General features: G+C 38.2%; 2 protein-coding genes across 3 annotated transcripts; both read left to right on the top strand.

Moving 5' to 3' along the window:
- The first annotated feature begins 10,608 nt into the window (after window positions 1-10,608).
- On the top strand, window positions 10,609-15,042 carry LOC136239360 (uncharacterized). 2 transcript variants are annotated; one of them, XM_066030099.1, is made up of 3 exons: window positions 10,609-10,765; window positions 10,814-10,941; window positions 14,468-15,042. In XM_066030099.1, the coding sequence occupies exons 2-3, from the start codon at window positions 10,845-10,847 to the stop codon at window positions 14,794-14,796; spliced, it is 426 nt and encodes a 141-aa protein (XP_065886171.1). In that variant the 5' UTR covers window positions 10,609-10,765; window positions 10,814-10,844; the 3' UTR covers window positions 14,797-15,042. The 2 variants fall into 2 exon arrangements, with proteins under 2 accessions (XP_065886171.1, XP_065886170.1); XM_066030098.1 differs by lacking the exon at window positions 10,609-10,765 and having other exon boundaries at window positions 10,792-10,941.
- A 1,131-nt stretch (window positions 15,043-16,173) lies between these two features.
- LOC136239297 (ABC transporter B family member 4-like) lies at window positions 16,174-17,166 on the top strand. Its single transcript, XM_066030024.1, has 3 exons — window positions 16,174-16,248; window positions 16,633-17,004; window positions 17,068-17,166. Exons 1-3 carry the CDS (start codon window positions 16,174-16,176, stop codon window positions 17,164-17,166), a joined length of 546 nt encoding a protein of 181 aa, XP_065886096.1.
- Window positions 17,167-24,278: the final 7,112 nt, after the last annotated feature.

The raw sequence follows: 24,278 nt of genomic DNA on the forward strand, positions 1-24,278 counted from the left end.
GGGCATTAACATCTTTCCTTTTATTTTTAATTTCTTTTTTTTATAAAGAAAAAAGGCGCGGGTTTCAACTAACTGCCTTAACAAATCCAAAGAGTGTTGAATAACTATGGTTGGATTGAGCTCTGGAAGGTTATCTGATTATTTCCCGCCTTAATCCTCTGTAACAATCGCAGAAACCTATTCCATGCAGATCTCCATAATCTATGGGTTATGTTACAAAGAGAGGAAGTCATTCACCGCACCGAGAAGCCGTACAAGTGTCAGTATTAAAAGTGGAAAAAGGATTAGATTCTGGTACCTATCAGCGGTGGTTAGTTGAATACTTAAACGGTGTGTGTGTGTGTGTGTGCGTGCGTGCGTGCGTGCGTGCGTGCGTGCGTGCGTGCGTGCGTGCGTGTGTGTGTGTGAGAGAGAGAGATAGCGAGTAATTTGTGGTGCATCAGCGGATTATGACTTTGTTCTCGATAGGAAACTCCTGTAATTCGAGGCTTGATTATGTTGTTAATTGAAAATTGTGGCTTTCAAAATTCAGGTAACTAAAATTTGCCAGCCTATGTCAATATCAAATCAGTTAAAGTCAGGTATAATTTTGATGTTTAGGTGACCACAGTTCAGGCACATGCCACCTGTGAGTTATTTACTGTGGCGTAAAATGGTGATCATGCAAAGTTTTGTTTGGCCTCTAGCCTTGCGATTGTGGTTGGGAAGGTAAGTGGGTGGGTGGGAAAGCAGGTGGGTGGGTGGGCAGGTAGATGAGGAAAACTGGGTTTAAGCAATTCAAATAACTTTTGATAGTCAGCTTTCTGTAATTGTTTACTTGTGTTTAAAGATGCTAAGTAAAGGTACTATTCATAATGTGTGATATTTCTATGACGGTTTTAAAACAGCAGCATCTTAGTGGACACCACTCATTTTAAGGGAGAACCCTACTTCAGAAATTCATCATAACTTTATCAAGAAACACGATATGTTTTACTACAATTGAAGCAACTCATGCTGTGATCACTGATATATTCTGTACATCATAACAAACTATGTAAACAAACAGCCCTTAATGCACAACCTTGCACTTGAAATAAGGTGAAATGCCGTATATATACCCAGACATTTACAGTAGAGCTTACATTAAAAGGCATGTAGCTACAGCATACATCAGCAGTGAACTTGTGGAGCATTACATAAAATCACGCTGAACAGAAAAGGAACCTTGCAATAAAGTCTTCAGCATACAGATTATAAGTTTGTTGGATTTACATATTTTTATTAGAAACAAGCAACCTAATCAGCAAGGCCACTTCTGAACACCTTTTCATGGCTTTGCATGTGTAATAGCATTATGATGAGAAGAAAGGGCTTGCTTGATTTGGTCAGATTTAATTTGAAACATATATACACACTATTTATTCTGAGATTTTGCTTCTAACATTAGTTATAACTGTGAAATAATAGCATAAATTAATAACAAAATGGCAAATTAATATTTTCTGTTTGTGTGAATTACACATACTGTTTCCTTTTCACTTGATACTCACTAGTGGACCAATACTCATTGCAAAGAACCACCAGAGGGTTGTTTTGAGTTTGAGGATGCAGATGTGTGTTCTATTAGGATTTTTGCAAGAAACCCAAACCATTATTATGAACCCACTATTGTGGTCCATGATGCACAGTTGTGCTGTGTACTTCCAGCCTAAAATAACAGTAGTATCAACTAGTATGGACTAAAGAAACAATTACACAGTCAACAAAATAGAACACTTCTCTCACTGACCCAGGTACTGACCATTAAGTGGGCACAGATTTCCTATATAAGCATTTTAAAATCACTTTAACATGTAGAGTGTAAACTGTAGCCAATTATTTCCAATTTTGTGAGGTATATGAATCTTTCTACAACGCAGTTTATGGGATGCAGTTTTTGCAAAGCTTTTTAGAGTAATTGACTGTCCTATTATAGTATCTTGATCTTTTGAAACCAATAAATGTGGGACAGAAAATTCGACCCCATATTATTATTGATAGGGGTAATATAATCTAGTACAGCAGTCAAGTGTATCAGAGAATAAGAAAACCATCCTTTTCTGCACATGTGCAGAAAAAAAAAGGGTCGCATATATATACTCTTATTTAATCCATTCATCATGCACCCTATGTTTATGGTGGTGGGGTCAAGTAGGTAGGACTCCATCTGCCTGGGGGAATCCTACCAACTTAACAAGGCTGGGATATTTAACTAGGGAAGATATAATATCAGTTAGATTCTTTGAATAGCTACAAGGTAGTTAATGCCTCAGGGAGATAAAGCCATAATGGTCAAATTTATGTACAAAAATGGCTAGAAAGGTCACCAAAGGTCAAATCTGCGATGGTACTATATCAAAAATATGCATTTCATACTTATGTAAGTGATGGCTTTTATGAAAAATAGCATGATTTGGCCAATTTAGGGGCTACGCCACATATCAAATGTAATGCCAAGAGATGGTACGATGATTAACATTCATTGAAATTAGAAATCCTCGATCCCAGATCAGACTGTGTGGCTCCTTAGGCAAACTGTAAATTGCCTATCACAGTCTCCCCATTCTAGTATAGCCAGCAGCGCCCAAAAAAATCTTGCTGAAATTCCAAATATCACCATGCAATTTATTGTGGATTCCGAATTTCAAAATGTAGTCCAGTTGTTGAAGGAAAAAAATGACCATACCCAAAAAAACAGTACTAAGATAAATTTGGTATCATTAGATACCGGAGAACAACACATCCAAAATCCTTTAAAATCCTCTTCGGTGAAAAAGTTATGAAGTTTTATGCTAGTATAGTGCAACAAGGCATTAACCTCCAAAAAGTTTAATTTCACGTTTCTGACTATAACTGAAGATGACAAGGGTGGATTTGAGGGGGGGGGGGGGGGGGTACTTGGGGTGCTGAAGCACCCCTACCTCCAACATTTTAACATGAGCAAGCTAGGAAGCTTCTAGAAGTTGCAGTATAGATGCAAGTGCATCTTACACGTATGCATGGGCAGTGAAAAGATGGAAAGAAAAGGGAGAGTGGCTAATCTTTACTTAGAATTACTGAGAGGAGTTCAAATTATACTTTGGTGAGACTTAACCTAAAAGCTGCTAAATATTGAAATACTCTAATAGAACAGTAAACTACTCTAATAGAACATCCATCATAATGTTTTTTTCAAGAAGTTGCCAGTGTGTTTTCTTGACCTGTGCACTGCCATCTTACCATTGCTAAAAACATCCTGCTATATACTAATCACTTTCTGAGAACAACTTCTGTCAAATAGTTTAATATTACAGTGGGTATTTTCAGTTGTTGCTACATTGATGCTTGGGGCGTATCAGTACCAAAGTTCCATGCTGCATTTATCTGAATCTAGTATCAATTGAAGCTGATAAAATTTAAGGGTTTGTATTCCCAAACCCCTTGAAGCTCGTCTTTATAAGTTTAAATGATACCACAGCATTTACACTGTCGGGGGTTAGTTGTAGTTGTATATGTAAGTGACTTTGAACTCTGGTTGTAAAAAATTAATATGGTGATGGGGCCATATAGTTGTAAAAAATCAGATTGAAATAGTAACAGAACAGTCTGTGGCTATATAGTACAAAGTTAAAGTTATTTTTGTGTGCATTTTTAAGTTCTGCATGCAGTGACCTTATAAGATCCAATCCTGTGTATTGTCTTTAACAATCCACTGTTATGTATTGCCTCATAATCCAATAACACTTAAAAGAGTAGTTCTGTTTTTCTAAAATTGCTTACAACTGAACTCATCTATCTTGTACCCCCATGCACAATCTTTCAGTACAATAGAGTATTTGGTTTTAAAAGGCTTCCAGATTCAATCTTGTGATAGCTATATTCCAAAAATTTCCTGAGGAAGCATTACCCCAGACCCACTAGCTGGAAAATTCTACATATGCGTACTCTAAACACTGCATGGTGAGTGTATACTTGCCCTCTTAAGCCCTCTCTTCATTGTTACTGTTTGGATATTATAGTTTGAGCCATGAGACTGTAAAGCACACTAGCTATACCTTAAGCCAAGCAATACACTAAATTTAGCAATCTTGTATATTGATAAATTTACTATATAAATTCTATTAATTCGAGAATTGATGTAATCAATTAGCAAAAACTCAAACTCTAAAATTGTTAAATTTAATGTACCGCTAAATTATAAGGGTATTTCAAACTCAAAATTAATAGCAAGTATTGATCATGTGTAGCTGCATCCTCCTCCTTCCTGTTCTTTATGTAAAGAATATATTTTTAGTTACTGGCCGTGTCCTAGCTGCTTATATGACAGCTATAACTGTTCTGGAATAATGGTGCCATTTCATCATTATTACATTTAGGCGACTCACAATGCTTTACAGGCATTGTGAAAGCATTGTGAATCACTTAAACAAAGTGGCATCATTTTCAGTCAAAAATATTGCCAAATTTTAATACTAAATTTGCAATTTTTTTCTGTGGGGGCATGCCCCCAGAACCCCTAGATAGAACATGCTGTGTGTACTTTGCACGCTATAGCTTGTTGTATTAACCAGTTGTCACTTTCCTTAGCCAGCCAACTATTATGTTAGCACCCCCCCCCCCCTTCTGAAATCCTAGATCCGCCCCTGAGATGTACACCACATATCTTAATTCTGCTTTTTGTACATGGTTATGCTCATGTACAAGGTTACCATGACAACAACCACAATATATGGAATGCATGGTATGCTTTGAAGTTAGTCATTACTGAGGTATTTAAAATCCAATAGATACCTGCGGGTAGGCTGGGTGTCACTAAAAGGAGGAATGGGAAATTAGGAAATTAAATATTTCTGCAAGTGAGGTCGTCAGAACCCACACTTAACAACTGTTAAGATCACTTTAGAAAGGGTTCAGCAACATGCTGCAAGATACATTAATGGGGTATACACTTATGATAACACAGATGCTCAATTAACTCAGGTGGGAGTCACTATATAGAATCTCGAAGAGAACAATTTTCCATAATCATGCTGAAAAACGTCCTCAATCAAACTGCTTACTACATAACTGAGTTCTACCTCCAGACATCACAGTACCAATTACAGACAAGATCATGCCATACGTTCAGATTGTTAGAATCATTCTGTAACACTGATACCTACAAGCACTCCTTCATAACTTTTGCATCAAGACAATGGAACTTACTACCTCATCACATCTTTGAATCACAGACACTTGACCAGTTCAAATTCACATTACGTAATCATTATTTTGCAATTAATAGTTAGACTTTAACTGTGTATAATCTGAAGTTTCACAGTAATAATAATAATAATAATAATAATGGAAACCCGAAGCCGTCAGTGATGGTGCAAACTGGACATAAAAGCCAAGTGCACAGTCTTCTGGCTGTTTCAATCCATTATTCAGCGTTCCACAGTCTTGAGTAGTAAAAGTGACAATGAGCCTCGCAATGAGCAAGAGTGATTGAAATTAAAGCACCAATGAGCAAGAGCGATTGAAAGCACCAAGTGTTCTCTCAGTATTGTGCACATTTGGCCTCATTCTTCTGGCATGTGATCTCATATTTGTATACCTTCTGTTGTGATTCACAATGAGTTCTCCTGTCACTGCTGCTAACACTGGTATATTGTAGCTTGTAGCTATCAGATGATGGCTCATGACATCATAGATATTAGAACCTACGGAAATTTCCGTATCTATGATGACATTGTGATGTGCTTTAATCAAAAATAAAGCCAGTCTCAGCTGTATTAAATTCATCCTTAAAGACTATGAATCTAACTATCGGACTCGTCTCCTCAAACTAGATCTATTGCCTTTAATGTATACACTGGATTTCTATGACATCATGTTTTTCATCAAAGCTCTATAGCAGCCTTCCAACCATTTTATATATATATGATCATGTTTCACTGCAAACACCAGATCATCCTCTAATAATAAACTCAACCATGTCTACACTTCTAACAATTACAACAGGAACTTCTATTTCAACAGAATATCAAGACTGTGGAATAAATTACCATCCATCGATCTAATTAAGCCAGCCACTATCAGTCATTAAAGCCAACATTTACAAGTATCTACATCAACACTTCACACTTCATTTTTCAGCTGACAATCCTTGTACATATCATTTTTGTTGCAGATGTAGTAATTGTTATAACGTAGGTTTATCTAGCAATTTCTCAGTACTTTAGTTTTGTAATTAAGTAAATTAAGTTTTAACTTTTTTCGGGCTGCCAACACGGGTTGTTGGTTGACCCTCAATACATTTAGTATGTTGTAAAGTATTAACCTGTGCCAAAAACAGCCCAGCTGTAAAAAAAGGTGAGGCCAAGAATGCACAAGTACATGTTCATGGAGTAACTACAACCAAAAGACATGATATCAAAATCTGGCCAAGAAAGCATTTACAGTATAGGCACTTTTGTGCATTCATTTTCTATATGCTTCACATTATCACATCCAGCTAGCTGTACATGTGTGCTTGCAATATAAAGAATGCTACTGAGATGATAAAAGATTACACTGCATTGTTACCAAAATTAATTTAACTAAAAATTTACAATTGGTTTCTACTTGGCCATCTTTTTATTTTAATATACAGTGCAAAAAGATGGCCAAGTAGAAACCAATTGTAAATTTTTAGTTAAATTAATTTTGGTAACAATGCAGTGTAATATCTTTTATCATCTCAGTAGTATTGTTTATATTGCAAGCACACATGTACAACTAGCTGGATGTGATAATGTGAAGCATATAGAAAATGAATGCACAAAAGTGCCTATACTGTAAATGCTTTCTTGGCCAGATTTTGATATCATGTCTTTTGGTTGTAGTTACTCCATGAACATGTACTTGCGCATTCTTGGCCTTGCCTTTTTTTACAGCTGGGCTGCTTTTGGCACAGGATATCACTACTTTTTGTTGAGTAGAGAACATACAGTTAGGTATTATATTACATAGGAGACACTGCATACATGCGTGCATGCATAATAACAGCTTCAGCAACAGATTAGCTAGCTAAATTAGTAGCAAAAGCTTCCAAGTTCAGTGTTTAGAAGCGCTACTAAAAGTGACTTGCTAAGAGAAAATTCATTCAAACTGTGAAAATAATGTTCAAATTCCCTCAAGGACTCATGTGATATCTCGCGTGATGTTTCACGTAATAAGAACTGGCAAAGTCGAGGCTACTGTTCTTGCTGAAGCAGTGGGTTGGTGATATAATTAGTCTAGTCGAAATCTGTGCGTGACAAAGTGGAGCCGAATCAGCTGCGAGCTGTTGCTGAATGTATGCCTCGGAATGGACATGCCGCCTGACGGCACTCAGAATGCATCACACTATTCTCCCAGCAAATTGCCGGGTAAGTTCGTGTATAGCTAAGTCATTGTACACGGCTATATAACTACCGTTGTAATTTTAGACAGGAATCTCCTATGCCATAGTAGCTTCCTGGGATTATATACTGTGCTTGTGTAGGCCAGAACCTCGTAGCTAGCTGGCTTGTTCTAGCTGTGTGGGTCAGACCGCAAACAAGTTGAGCTGAACCCTGAGAAAACAGCTAAAAATGAAAGAGGATTTTTTCTCAACGTTTCAACCAACCAAGATGGTTGGTGATGACAACTAAGATGTTAAGAGCAGACAAGTGCTTCCACCAACAGTTCAGGAAAGGTTAATAGGCTATATACTTTTATGGCTTCCTATAATGTATGGTAAAAACTCTGGCTATAAATAATGTGTCAGGCATTTGAATGATTAGCGGGTAAGTCAATACTACAAATGAGTTAATATTTTTGAGGGCTTAGCTCAATGCGTACATACAGTATACCGTAATTACTACTGTATAGTAAAAAACTTTGGCGAATAGTGTTTAATTCGCCAAAGTTTTTTTCACCAATTGTTTTAGATGATCACATGAGCATATTGAGTAACTAGAACTTGAGATGAAGGTTAGCTCGTACCACCACGCAATAAAGATTGAGCTGACTTTGGAGATCTTGATCTTTCTAGGCAGTTGTAAGCACTCCTTGGGATGGCATTTCCAACCGGCTTCCCATTCGCACGTCAGTTCATCATCTCGTGGTGGATTTGGCCAAATACTTTGATATACGTGATAACCTCCGCTATTGGAGTTCACTGAAAAAAGCAAATACGCGGTCGCTCTTGGCATCGCAGGAGATCGGAGAAACATGCCTTTGCTAGCACGTCGTTAGATCAGTAGCTACAAAATTACTACTACAACAATGCTAGCTACCTAGCTATACACTTACTACACTACTTAACTGATGAGTTGACACCTTGTCATTTTTATCCTTATGTACCGCACAGTAAAACTTTGGTGAAAATTATTTTAATCGCCAAAGTTTTTTTCCGCCAATTTTTTCAACAGAGGGGTTTTGTCACAATTTTTTACTGCCAAAGTTTTTTACTATACGGTATGTATCAATTGATTGATGTGATAATAATATGAGCAGATCTGATGGACCCTACTATATAGTAACTGGGCAGATATATAGAGTTATGTATACTCTGATATAATTGTTAAGTGTTGTAGTTTGCCAATGGTCAAAGCTAAATTAACCATTTTAGATATCTTTTTGTGAGGTAGATGCATAATGAGTTTGCATCATAAACCTTGTGTTGAAATTTAGTCTGTCTTGCTTTTTTCATGCTTATAGCAGCTAATGTGCTTATTCTCAAACAATCAGGACTGGAAAAATTACAAATTGTCTTCTACTTTTATCTATCAACTATCCAATCACTGCTAGTTTATTAAAATTTCCTTTGCTGTTGTAACTTGTTTACCATTATGCTATAACCATTAGTCCCTCCTAGTTCATATGTCTCCCAGCAACAAAAATTGTTATGTCAACAATGTAGGTGAGAACCACAAAAGAAGTCGAGTAATATACTCCAAAATTGGTCATCAACTGCTGCAGTATGCTGAATACATCTTGGGAATGACTATGTTGGATGCTCACTTTAACAATTATCATAATAGTGGAAGTAAGTGTTTATTGACATGTTAGTCTGACTATGATTACATGTTTTTAGTTAGCTGTGCCTTACCATACTGTATCCTTTCTGTATATGCAGGGTGAATACTGATGTTGTGACTGTTGGCAGGTGAGTTTATGGTCAATGGACAAATCACGCAAATGGTGAAGAAAAAATAATATGTGGTACCAAGACCCCACTACTATATTATGAACTCTTGGTGGTACTTCATAGCCAAACACTAGTGTATCTGGCTTCTCGTGCTATTGTAGTCATTTTTTAATTTTATGGGATCATCATGATGTAAATGTTTACCATTACAATATATCATGCTATCATTAAAGAGTTTCTATAATTGTGGGTGGGTCTACGAAGTGCTGTGACTGAAAGGTGATGCGCTGATGCTGGCTTTTTAAGTCAACACTGAAGTTTCACAGACACTGAAGGGCTGGGGCGGGATTAGAGACGTACACGGGTAATGCAGCAGTAAATTACTTCAACTGTATCACTACAGCGGGTATGAAACAGCTGGCTACTAGCTATGTACGGCCCTGCATGGGCCGGAGTCACGCTGACGAGTCAGTGGAGGCATATCGTGGCGAAATTAAAACAAATCAGTGACTGCTCACAATTAAACCAAGACTTGACAGCACAGTGTCTATCAAATCAGCCAGCTCGCTATGGCTAATGACCTTGCCCACTTCCACACTGTTTGGGTTTGGGAATTGAGGCGGGCGCCTCACACCTCGACGTCATGGCGGCAAGTTTGAATCTTCAAAGAGCACAAAAGCGATCTCATAAACTAACAAACAACTTTTAGCGAAATTAAATGTACAGATACATTGTGTAAAAAGCCCCTGATAGCCGCAGCCTTTTTACAATACGACTTCATGGTTGAAAGAAAATCGCTTCAATGGGATGCGATGACGAAGAAAATGAAAAAAGAACGATGCACATTTGAATAAATAATTTCATTAACGCATGGTAAATGGGTGGGCGATGGAACAAACTACTCCAACAATTTGCCTGACTTTTCGTGTGGTAGTTATTACATGCCTCTGGTTTCGAGGTGGAATCTTTTAGTAAGCCTGAGATTTCGCCATGCGGATTTTAAAAGATTGCATAATCGATCCCTCATCATCATCACAGTAGTGGTCACGTGTTTATTATTTTGTGGGCGCGCGCTTTGTGCTTCTTGGCCTCGCGTGAGTCTTGATGACAATAGTGGTCGCGTGTTTATTAATTTGTGGGCGCGCGCTTTGTGCTTCTTGGCCTCGCGACTCACTACCGTGAGTCTTGATCATCATATCATATCATAACAAATAGTCGGTGAAGTAGTAGCAGAACAAAAGGGAATCTCTTATACTCTATCATACCTCCTATTAGTGACACCCCCAGACGGTGTAGCACAAACGTGTCGAGTCATGTCATGTGCACAGTGTTGCAGTTCACTGAATTTATCGAGATTCTGACTCTTATCGACGATTCCAAGTGGTTTGCGTTGAACCCCTCGATAGCTAGTCTGTGACTGCTGAGTTGCCAGGATAATTTAGTCAATGGAATGCGAACCATAAACCACCAAAGAAATTCCCTTTGTCTTACTGGATTTCTGTATTCCCTGGGAGTTTCCCATGACGTCATTCAGATGGATAAGCCAATCGTACACCTTCGTTTGATTTCGCGCGAAAATTATTTAGTGCCGAATCAGCCTTAGCTAGACTATATTAACTGAAGATACCGGTACGTATCCCAGAAAAAATAACGCCTTTTAGTTCTGTGTCGTTTTAGTGATCGTTTTCAGACAGACTCGTCCGGCGTCATGGGAGGGATCGTTAGTCAGTTTCTCAAGTGTACTTGTATTTCTAGGGACGAAATCGATGGAGCACCATACTGCATCACAGATGACGTGCTAACAGGTACGTAATATGACTTTCTATGTTATATCATGTAGCTATTATAAATCAAAACTGGATGTAAAAGTAGGCATTCCAGCCTGATTTTTAAATTTTGGAAAAATGGACTTTTTGTATGCTCAATAGATAGAGTAGCTATTGATTGCCAATTTCAGAAATGTATAGTTTGTTGGGTTGGAAATTGGAATTAGCTACTTTGGCATGCACAGTGCTTAAAAACTGAAAAAAAAGATGTGTTTTTTTCCTCTCTGAGGCTCCCCATAGATTTTAAAGGGAAATTATGGCACAGTTGAATTAGGAAGCCATCTAGCAACCTGGACTGTCTACAAACTGCAGTTGCTTCTAGTTGCAAGTTTGTACATGTAATGAGAGTAACTTCAGGTCTTATCGAATCTTAGCGATTTCTGTATGCTTTGTGGTGAGGAAACGTTTTTCACCTACTGCACACTTCTCAATACAATGGTGTATACACATAGGCAAGTGGCTATCTCAAGTAAGTAAAAACATCAAGTTAACAACTTTAAAGGTAAACAACTAAAGTGGAGGTGTCACAATAATGCAACAATACCTAAGGTGGAGTTGTGGTTTCAGTTATGGTATTGTTATGCCGACTTTGAAGTGGTTTATGGCTTTTGAGCTAATGACACAGCCATCAGAAAATTGCTATGGAGCTGAAAATCGCTAACCCGAGTGAAGTAACTACGCCCATTAAAGTAAGCACCAGTGACTACCTTCCACCCGACTGTACGTTTATTAAAGTTTTAAAGTATTCTACATACATTACAATGCTTGAAAAGATTACAAAACAACACAAAACTTAACTCACACGATAAAACTAAGATTTTCATGTGTGGACAAACCCTACAGTGATTTTCATCCTCAGTGGAGCTCGGATGAGGGAGCAATCCTAAGTTAAACACGAGTTGTTAGAGGATTCTATTGGGGAATATACGGAGAAATTTTAAATTAAAAATCTCAGATACTGGAATGCCTAGTAAAAGTCACAAAATATAGATAATATATTTCATGACTCAGAAATTATGGTGATGTACTTAGTATTAAGTACTGCATAAAGCCATCATCACTATAAATTATGACATACATGCATGTTTCCTCATTTAATAATGATAGTTTCTCTCTCTGCTGATACTAGTGGTACTACAATTGGTACTACTGATACTATTGGTACTAGTGCATGGTACTGCTGTACTATAGTAGGGTCTGCAATCCAAAAAATCAACCGATCCCCCTATAAATTGTGGAATGTTCATTGTAGTATCCCATTGCTAGATCCAGAGGCATGGCTGTTGTCTTCACAGAAATATCGTTTTTTGGTAATTAATGAGATGCAAAATTATTTTTTTAAATTTGTGCTCCACACAAAGAACCAGATGAAACTTGCTACTTAGCAAGGACAATCCAGAATTGTTGTAGTTAAAAGGTACGTAGCAAAAGATTTGCTGGGTACCCGGTATAGGGTTGCTTTCTTTGATAAAACAGAAAATAAAGAAATACGAATTTTCGATTTCAAACTTCCTTACCAACTCTTCCTCATAGTGATTCGATATGGTTGGGTGAACAGTTTGTCTATGCTGTTAGTTTGAAAAAGATCTGAGACTTTTCACCATCTGGGTGACAAGCGTCAAAGTTTTCTGCAACATTAGAAATTGCGTTGCACTTTCTAGCCATTTACAGTGCTTCTGCAACCACACCAATCATTGCTTATTGACTAAAGCTGTGGCAAAAGATGTCACTGGACATTTGGTAGTTGCGGTTTTCAATTATTATGTCATCCACAGTTTCCATGCCTAGCTCTAAGCTATGCATCACAGGAGGCAGCTAATTATAAATCGTCCAAATTTGACTTACCTCTCATGCTCCACAGCAGTTTCAAATCTTTACTGATCCCCCTACATCACCATTATGTTGAAAAATATCCCAAAACAAACTGAAAAAGCACAAAATTCTTTGAGCTGGGTGGAGCTCCTGGTGAGCTGGTATACAGCATCATGAAAATGCCAACTGCTACTAATACCAAACATTTTGTACAATTTTTTTCATCTTTCTAAACAAAATCAGGTGACCAATGTGGCATCAGAGGTACTGGAAAGGACTTTGGCACCCTTGAGAGAATCCCTTGGAATGATGCACAAAAATTTTGATGCTCTTCAACCAGATGATGAGAAGTCTCAGATCCTTTTCCAGACTAACGGCATAAAGACAGACTATGCATCCAGCCTTATCACATCACTATGAGGAAGAGTTGGTTATCTTGTCTTGGCTGGTAGGGCAGTTTGAAATCGAAAATTCATGTTTTGTTGTCTGATTTTTGAAAGAAAGCAACCTTGTGCTGGGAACCCAGTGAATCATTTGCTTATTACTGTAAGTACTTTTTAACTACAATAACTTTAGATAATATCTAGCTAAGGAGCAAGTTTTATCTGGTTCTTTGTATGGAGCACAAAATTTAAAAATAAATTTTGCATCTCGTGAAACACTGAAATTGATACTGTCTGTAAAGACGACTATCGTGCCTCAGGTTTCATGGTGGATCTAGCAATGGGATACCACAATGAACATCCCACAATGGTAGGGGAATTGATTTGTAAAAGTTGATTTTTTTGGATTGCAGACCCTAGCTATAGTGGTACTTGTGGCACTACTGGTACTGCTGGTACTAGTGGTACTGTTGGTAAATTATGATTAATATAATAATCACGTAGTGATTTAGTTTGCCATACATTAGTCTCAATAGTAGGAGTACAATTAATCCCAAATTGCACGGCCTTGTTTCTGTAATTGCACTGTAAAGCAGCTAATAAAATAGCAGAATAACAGAAACCTTTTAAGTGCAACAAGAAAGTGTTATGGTGAATAGCCAATCAAATAAGCTGAACCTTTCAAATGCAACATGTGTAGTCATTTTGAGTAGCCAATCAAAATTGCTGACATGTGAAGCCTTTTAAGTGCAGCAACACATGATGTAATATAAAAAGAATGATGCAATCACCTGGTAGAAGTTAATGGCCACATAGAACTGGATAGATGTGTACTACAAACCATGAAGGGTGATCACTATGTGATTAGTAGGCAATCACACACATTTTCATGCAATTATGGAATAATTGATTAGTAGGCAATCACACACATTCTCATGCAATTATGGAATAATTGTACTCTCAACAGCCAAAATTACACGAGGCAAATATACTAACTAGAAAGACAGCACTGCAATGCTGACTACATCTATACATGGATAATTGTTGTGGTTGCATCGTGCACATGGACAATTAGGAGCTAATAATGAGTGTTTGAGGTGAAAACGCTGCAGAACCTTGATCCTTTACCCTACATCCAATTGTGCCTGTATCAACTGATTATTTATTAACTATTGTTTATTTTTATGATGTAATTTTATCACATTTCTTACTACCTTTAGTACTTAGCTAGTTGTATAATTATTGTGGAATTATACATTCCTACATGCTGCATGTGCACTAATTAATGTATCTTCCTCTTGTTTGTAAAGGTGACCCTGATGATGTAATGCAAGAGCTACAGGATAAAGTAGATGAGTACACAGGGAATGTGAGCGCTGACTACATTGGGACTAGCAGTGGAGATAACAGAGCAAAGGCAATGAAACGTAGACACGATAATTATAAGAAAGAAAACAACATTGATACAATGGTGGCAATTTATGAAAGCAACAATGAAGGGGATTGCCGTAAAGTGGAGAAAGAATTACTTGAATATCGTGGAATTGGTAATGGAACAAACATTAACCGAACTGGAGGAGGAGGTGGCCGTAATTCAAAAGGGCCCAAATATCAAGTTTACATTGCAACTAGCACGTAGTCATAGACAATTTACAACTGTATATAAGGCTAAATGTTTGTACATTTTTCAACTACTTATTGTTCATAGCTCATACACATTCTGTAACTATATCATGTATAATTATAGCATGCATTTTTTATAACAGAGTGGTGTCAAAGCTACATATGCACATTACATAATACTAGTTACTTGTAGCCATACCTGTGTCACTTGTTTATTGTACTGGACCATATAATAAGCAGTTTTTACAACTTTTTCTAATGATACACATACCATATTAAATACCCCTGTAATTAAATGTTCATGACAAGCAAAGCACATAAAATTTCACAAAAAAACTCCCCAGTCTTCATTTCTCGACAATAAATGAATCATGTGAGCTGATAATGTATCTTGTGAACACCAATTTTAATATCCGTATCTAAATACTTAACAGAACTTCTCTGCCCTATTTAATTGAGACACATATTGAGTGAACAAGTTACAACCTTAAATGCAAACTGAAATTATATATTTGTATACTGAGCAATATCATGAATAATCTGGGCCGCCCACAGAGGGGGGGGGGGGGGGGGGGGGGGCAACTGGGGCATTTTGCCCCGGGCCCCAGCCTGAAAGGGGCCCCAGGAGGCCCCCCTGAATACCTGTTTAAAAGATCGATATACTCTAATAGAACAGTCAGATCTAAATACTCTAATAGAGCAGTCACAGTATTCTTCAGAGGAGCAGTGTAGCAAGCTTATAGATAAGGAGATATGGTTGGTGATGGGTAGTTATTGTCATTGCCAGCAGGTTGTGACCTTTTTTTTTTTTTTTTTTTGGTCTTCATCTTACAACTTGGGTCAAGGGCCCCACTTTAACTCTTTGCCCTGGGCCCCTTAATTTCTCTGGGCGGCCCTGTGAATAATATCAATTGCTAGCTCAAGAGAGTACTCAAATTCTGAAGCCCATGATTGTTTGAATTTGTTTCAGCCTTATCACAGTACTACCCCTTTTTTGAAATGAATTAATATGCAAGATTCTGGATACACTTTATCTCTGATAGCTCTTTGGACACAATTAATAATATTATTAGCTTGATTTATTTTAGCAATGTAGTGCATACACGTGCAATTATTATATATTATGCACATTTTATGATCTTTAAGGCAGGGGCAGTGAGAAGAGGGGGCTGTAGCCCCTGTCAAAACGATTATGGAGAGGCTTAGCCCCCTAAATAAAATTATCTAGATATAGCTATAGCTGTTATTGAGAGCCTAGCTTAATCAGTAGTGCCATGCAATAATTCTTTTTTAGGGGGGGGGGGGGGGTCACTACGTTGTCATTAAAGGGACTCAATATAAGTATTAGTCCTGGACAAACTCTGGCACTATTGTATTGTATTGTATTGTATTAATGCTTTACAGTGGTTGTGGGAAGAGTACCATCACTCAGTTACTACAAAGATTCTATGATCCTGATCAAGGGAAGGTGTGTGGTTGTCGATAAGTTAGCAATAGATGCTTCAACAAAAATACTCTTGAGTTAACTGAAGCATTTTTCTGCTTGACTGTTGATCTGTGTTGTCTTTTAGTTATGTTTGTATGTGTGGTATCCACCCATCCTTAGAACTTGTCTGTCCATCTGCCCACCTTATAGTACTGTAGTTCTTGTGTGTTTGCCTGTTTGTGTGTCAGTTTGTGTGCTGTATCTTTGTCTACTAGTCCCCTTTGTTATACTGTACTGCCCAAATGCAACATCGCTATGTGTGAGTGTGTGCAATTTTAAAAAAAATCACTAATTAAGGGGTGTGGCAGCCACTTGTGTGTAGCAGCATTGTTAACATGGTGTGATGTACTATTCATATTTGTATAGGTAACTGTTGGTGGGTATGATGTTATGGAACTGAACTTACGTTGGTTACATTCCAACATTGGAGTAGTCAGTCAGGAGCCAGTGTTGTTTGCTACTACAATAGCAGAGAACATTTGTTATGGTAGAGATGATGTTACAGAAGAAGAAATGATTGCAGTAGCTGAAGCTGCAAATGTTCACTCTTTCATCAGTCAACTTCCTGATGGATATAACACTTTAGTAGGAGAGATGGGTACTCAACTATCAGGAGGACAGAAACAATGTATAGCCATTGCTCATGCCATAGTGAGAGACCCAAAGATATTAATACTGGATGAGGCAACATCAGCATGTGATGCTGAGAATGAATCCTTACAAGCTGCTCTAGGTCAGGTATGTAATCCTGTTTAACTGGTTACTGGTGAGTATTACCTGTTCAACTGGTTGATTGTATAGAGGTTGTTACATGTTCAACTGGTTATTTGCTTGATTTATTGCTTGTTAAACAGTGGATGTGTGTATGGAAGGATTACAGATTATTACCTGCTTGACTAGTTGCTGTTCAACATGAAACTTGAAACTGTTTCCTGATTATTTCAATGATCCCTTCCCCTGCATTAATGTTGCTTACCCATTAGGTTTAGACACAGGTTAACTAGCTAATTCAGGGCTTTGTTTGGCTTGAGGTTCATGGAGATAGGTTTATCACATGTGTGACCTCTGATAATGGCACATGCACAGGACCAGTCATACTTGAGGCAACAGTACATGTAGTGCTGTAAATTTAGATCTGAATTGAAACAAAAGGTAATGGCAGCACCACAAAGTGGATGCGCCTGGATGAACTAGAGACGTCCATTGAAAATATTGTTGAGTGAAGCCTAGTGATGGCTGCCTGAGGACAGAAATAATCACATCAATATGCTGGTTATGTCAGCCAGCACAAAAAGGGAGACCCCAACAAAAAAGGTTCCTTTAGGGTGCAGAAAAGATGAATATGTCAGTGTTTATGAGTACTAAATGTAGGAGGTCATGGTAGGTGGCTGTACAATACTAGCTCAAGCAACATGACTTGTATGGGAATAGGGGTATGTATAGCTAGCTACCTGTTGTATCTGCAGCCATCATGAGCTGCACTAGTAGGATTCCAGGAGTACTTGTACATGAAGCAACAGTACATATGTGTATTAGTGCAAATTTGTACCTTCTAACCCTCCTACCACAGGTGAAATGTCTATTTTTTTCTGGAGTAATGAGGTTATACCCTATACTGTGGGAATATTGAGCACTGTGGCCCACATGTTCAGTAACCACCGCCTAAAATTAATTATTACTGGACCTGCGTCAAATATGCCAGTGTAATAAAAAGCATAATGCTACCTTATTAGGTGAACATTTCCAACTCTTGAAAATAGATCAGTACTCCATAATAGAGCAGCCAGTGGAAAATGAAAACTGCAATACATAGCTCCTTAGATCAATACTCAGTCATTTTGCTGTGAAATACTCTAATAGAGCATTCATTGATTAAATTGTTTATTTTTACTAAGCGGTCAACCCTGCTGGTATGCTCAAGAAAATAATCACACATGTACATCGCAGTAATTTAGAATTGTGGTAATGAGTTTCACTCTTGTACCGTTCTAGGAAAATACGTTTGGTAACATATTGTTGATGTTGTTGGGAGTATGAAATGTTCTAAGATTAATGTAAGGAATATTGCTAACCTAGGAGCATAATGGGAACACTGAAAGAGTATAATAGGTGGAAATTTTGAGGAATTCCTGAAAGCATTTTAGACAAAACTTTGAGCATATTTGACTCAGGCCTAGTTATTCCATGACATCTTTACCAGTGCACTTGAACTCCGTATGCATGGGGTGATTTGCTGAACTCTCTACAGGATGACTTGTAATATAGCTGAACTCTCTAACAGAAAGATTTGTTTGTAGCTGAGCTATGGTTTGCAACCTAGCTGAACTCTCCATAAAAACTCTCTACAGGGTGACTTTCTTGTGGCTGCATTCTCTACTGGGTGACTTGCAGTGTACATAGCTGAACTTTCTATAGGGTAACTTGAAACCTTAGCTGCCCACAGGCTTTTAACTCAGCGTTGAAACCGGGTCGGATCATCCGGGTCACATTTTCCCCGGGTCATCCGGGTCTGACCCGGTTTACAATTTATCCGGGTCTGACCCGGATTGGATGTTAAGACTCCCCCAATTGTGGAGCTGATTCGGGCAGAGTCCCCCAATTGTGGGACTCTGCCCGAATCACTATGTTTAACTATGTTTAACATAGTGATTCGGGCAAAGTTAAATTTAAATCACTATGTTTAATCACTATGCACTAGTTAAATTTAACATAGTGAGTTAAATCACTATGTTTAATTTAACTCACTATGTTAAGACTCCCCCAATTGTGGAGCTGATTCGGGCAGAGTCTCAGTTTGCCGTGGACTAAGAAAGTCCCGGTTTGTCCAGCACAGGCCATTTATGTGCTGGGGGTGGTAGGCAAGGGCAGTCCATCAAGCCCGGGTAAAAAAAAAAAAAAAAAAAAAAAAAGATTGGATCACGTGAGAAACGAAATTGTTCGTTTGACGACGTGGAACTTATAAACCTCGTTATAAACGCTATCGCGTAGCTCTTTCGTGAGCCACGCCCACTTATCGCATTACCAACATATGCTCAGCCACGCCTATTTGTTAGTAAGTGCAGTATGTAGCACGAAACTGAGGGTATCTATGGTGAGGGGTAGCTATTGTCAGTAGGTGAAGACCTTTTTTTTTTTTTTTTGGTCTTCAACCTACAGCTAGGCTGAAGTTGCAATATTTACTCAACACGAATCGAACGCTCAAAATGTAGACTCGTTCGCTCACCCGAGACTAGCCGAAACACGTCTCGGCTTTAATTAATCCGGGTCACATCCGGGTCACGAGTGCTAGGATCATCCGGGTCAGCAGTAGTGACCCGGTTTCAACGTTGTTTTAACTTCAGCTGAACTCTCTACAAGATGACTTGTAATGTAGCTGAACTTTCTTCAGGTGGCTTGTAAAACTTTTTACAGAGTTACTTGCAACTTAGCTGAACTCTCTACATGATAACTTGGAATGTAGCTAGCTGAACTCTCTATAGAGGGACTTGTAACGTATAATATATATATATATATAATATATATATATATATCAAGACACACGGTAGTGTGTCGTGCGGCCCAAGAAGCCGGCGCGTAACACCCGTGAGTATATTGACAGGAAGAAAGAAAACGCAATTTTCGCACCTCCGTAGCTCTGTGCTTCCTTGATGAAACAAGACGATTTTTGCTGTGGACATGCCCCCCAACTGCAGCACTCCACATTCCAAATTTGAGCGAAATCGCTTCGCGCGTTCCCGAGATATGCGACTTCAAAAATTGGCTCAGTTTCTTCGTTTTTTTTTTCTTCTTATTTTTCTTTTTCTTGTCGCACACTTACAAAAACTGCTATAAAACTCGCACGCCATATCCGATTGCCTTGAAATTTGGCACACAGAAGGGGGATATAAAGGCGCATCTCGGTACCAACTTTGGCTGGAATACGATAAACAGGCAAAGAGTTATGAGCGATTATTCACGAAAAATAAGACCAATATGTTGTCACGCCTACAGGGTAAACCGCGTATGGGAAGAAGCTGAAAATCGGTGGGTGAATAGGTTAACTATTGAACCTCAAACCTTTTGTGGTTTGAAAGAAATCGAGCTAAAAACCAGGAAGATACAACGAAAAAACCAACAGTGTGTAACAATTACGCAATCGAGATTAACTAATAAAAAACGACTGCTTGCCACGCCTACCAGGTAAACCGCTTGGGGTAATGCTTTGAAAATCGTTGTACAGATGGAGTTATCATCTTAGAAAGGCTCTTCAATGGTGTAGAAGAATCAGACTTAAAACCACGGAGTTATAACACGAAATCCAACTTAGTGTAGCAAGTGCGAGATCGAGATACTCTAATAGAGCAGTCATCCTAATAGAGCAGTCACCCGAAGAGAATTCAAGAGATCAGCTAGAAACAAGTAACCTGTATAGAGATCAGCTACAAACAAGTCACCCTGTAAAGAGATCAGCCACAAACAATTCACCCTGTAGAGAGATCAGCTAGAAGAAGTTACCTTGTAGGGAATTCATGCAACTATAGAAAGAGATAATTCAGCTAGAAGAAATCACCTTGTAGAGTTCAGCTACAAAGAAACCACAATGTAGAGAGTTCAGCTACAAAGAAACCACCATGTAGAGAATTCGTTTACAAACAAGTCACCCTATAGAAAGATCAGCTAGAAGAAGTTACCTCGTAGAGAGTTCAGTTACAAAGAAACCACCATGTAGAGAATTCATTTACAAACTAGTGACCCTGTAGAGACATCAGCTAGAAGAAGTTACCTTGTAAAGAGTTCAGCTACATAGAAACCATTCTGTAAAGAGCTCAGCTGCAAACAAATCACCTGTACAGAATTTAGCTACAAACAAATCACCCTGTAGACAGATCAGCTAGAAGAAGTTAGCTTGTTGATAGTTCAGCTACAAAGAAACCATCATGTAGAGAGTTCAGCTACAAACAAATCTCCCTGTAGAGAGATCAGCTAGAAGAAGTTACCTTGTAGAGAGTTCAGCTTCAAACAAATCACCCTGTAGAAAGATCAGCTACAAACAAATCTCCCTGTAGAGAGATTAGCTAGAAGAAGTTACCTTGTAGAGAGTTCAGCTACAAAGAAACCATCATGTAGAGAGTTCAGCTACAAACAAATCTCCCTGTAGAGAGATCAGCTAAAAGAAGTTACCTTGTAGAGAGTTCAGCTTCAAACAAATCACCCTGTAGAAAGATCAGCTAGAAGAGGTCACCTTGTAGAGAGTTCAGTTACAAAAAAAACCACCATGTAGAGAGCTCAGCTACAAACTAGTGACCTTGTAGAGACATCAGCTAGAAGAAGTTACCTTGTAGATAGTTCAGCTACAAAGAAACCATTCTTTAAAGAGCTCAGCTGCAAACAAATCACCTGTAAAGAATTCAGCTACAAATAAATCACCCTGTAGAAAGATGAGCTAGAAAAAGTTACCTTGTAGAGAGTTCAGTTACATAGCAACCACCATGTAGAGAATTCAGCTACAAACTAGTGACCCTGTAAAGACATCAGCTAGAAGAAGTTACCTTGTAGAGAGTTCAGCTACAAAGAAACCATTCTGTAAAGAGCTCAGCTGCAAACAAATCACCTGTACAGAATTCAGCTACAAACAAATCACCTGTAGAGAGATCAGCTAGAAGAAATTACTTTGTAGAGAGTTCAGCTACAAAGAAACCACCATGTTGAGAGTTCAGCTGCAAAGAAATCACCCTGTAGAAAATACAGCCACAAACAAATTGCCCTGTAGAAAGATCAGTTAGATGAAGTTACCTTTTAGAGAGTTCAGCTACAAAGAAACCACCCTGTAGAGAGATCAGCTAGAAGAAGTTACCTTGTAGATCGTTCAGCTACAAAAAAATCACCCTGTAGAGAGATCAGCTAGAAGAAATTACCTTGTAGAGAGTGAAGCTACAAACAAATCACCCTATTGAAAAATCAGCTAGAAGAAGTCACCTTGTAGAAAGTTCAGTTACAAAGAAACCATTCTGTAAAGAGCTCAGCTGCAAACAAATCACCCTGTAGAGAGATCAGCTAGAAGAAGTTAACTTGTAGAGAGTTCAGCTACAAAGAAACCATCATTTAGAAAGTTCAGCCTCAAACAAATCACCTGTAGAGAGTTCAGCTACAAACAAATCTCCCTGTAGAGAGATCAGCTAGAAGAAGTTACCTTGTAGAGAGTGAAGCTACAAACAAATCACCCTATTGAAAAATCAGCTAGAAGAAGTCACCTTGTAGAAAGTTCAGTTACAAAGAAACCACCATGTAGAGAGTTCAGCTACAAACTAGCCACCTTGTAGAGACATCAGCTAGAAAAGTTACCTTGTAGAGAGTTCAGCTACAAAGAAACCATTCTGTAAAGAGCTCAGCTGCAAACAAATCACCTGTACAGAATTCAGCTACAAACAAATCACCCTGTAGAGAGATCAGCTAGAAGAAGTTAACTTGTAGAGAGTTCAGCTACAAAGAAACCGTCATTTAGAAAGTTCAGCTTCAAACAAATCACCTGTAGAGAGTTCAGCTACAAACAAATCTCCCTGTAGAGAGATCAGCTAGAAGAAGTTACCTTGTAGAGAGTGAAGCTACAAACAAATCACCCTATTGAAAAGTCAGCTAGAAGAAGTCACCTTGTAGAAAGTTCAGTTACAAAGAAACCATCATTTAGAAAGTTCAGCTTCAAACAAATCACCTGTAGAGAGTTCAGCTACAAACAAATCTCCCTGTAGAGAGATCAGCTAGAAGAAATTACCTTGTAGATAGTTCAGCTACAAACAAATCACCCTGTAGAAAGATCAGTTAGAAGAAGTTACTTTGTAGAGAGTTCAGCTACAAAGAAACCATTCTGTAAAGAGCTCAGCTGCAAACAAATCACCTGTACAGAATTCTGCTACAAACAAATCACCCTGTAGAGGGATCAGCTAGAAGAAATTACATTGTAGATAGTTCAGCTACAAACAAATCACCCTGTAGAAAGATCAGTCAGAAGAAGTTACTTTGTATAGAGTTCAGCTACAAAGAAACCATTTTGTAAAGAGCTCAGCTGCAAACAAATCACCTGTACAGAATTCAGCTACAAACAAATCACCCTGTAGAGAGATCAGCTAGAAGAAGTTACCTTGTAGATAGTTCAGCTACAAACAAATCACCCTGTAGAAAGATCAGTCAGAAGAAGTTACTTTGTATAGAGTTCAGCTACAAAGAAAACATTTTGTAAAGAGCTCAGCTGCAAACAAATCACCTGTACAGAATTCAGCTACGAACAAATCACCCTGTAGAGAGATCAGCTAGAAGAAGTTACCTTGTAGATAGTTCAGCTACAAACAAATCTCCCTGTAGAGAGATCAGCTAGAAGAAATTACCTTGTAGGGAGTTCAGCTACAAAGAAATCATCATGTGGAGAGTTCAGCTGCAAAGAAATCACCACTGCCCAAATTTCAAGGCAATAGCTCTTTCCAATCTGAAGTTATCAATTGTCAAAGTTGGCAAATTGGATGTGTGTGGAAGGCCCCTTTTCGCAAATCCGGTCACATATGTATTATATATATAATTTGTACATTTACTGATAAAATATTTAAAGTACATCTACTTCATCTTTTCTTCTTCCTGTAGTAAAGAAAAAAAACATAGGTTAAAAAGTCCCAAAGCTGGCCATAGGCCGGCTTTGGGGTATACAAATACAAAAAGAAATGAAATCTAATCCAAAACAGCCAAGCTGTAAAAAAAGTGTGCGGCCCTCAGAAAGGCTATGGTGAAAAAAGATGTGAAATCCAAGGTGGCGGCCAAGAAATGGCTGTGATGGTAGGTTAATGGTAAAAATTTTAATAACGACAATTCAGGTGAATTTTTGTGCCGCTTCACAAAATTTACCTGAATTGTCATTATTAAAATTTTTACCATTAACCTACCATCACAGCCATTTCTTGGCAGCCACCTTGGATTTCACATCTTTTTTCACCATAGCCTTTCTGAGGGCCGCACACTTTTTTTTACAGCTTGACTGTTTTGGATTAGAT

This window comes from Dysidea avara, chromosome 11 (assembly GCF_963678975.1).
Source record: "Dysidea avara chromosome 11, odDysAvar1.4, whole genome shotgun sequence".
In the NCBI taxonomy this organism is placed as follows: Eukaryota; Metazoa; Porifera; class Demospongiae; order Dictyoceratida; family Dysideidae; genus Dysidea; species Dysidea avara.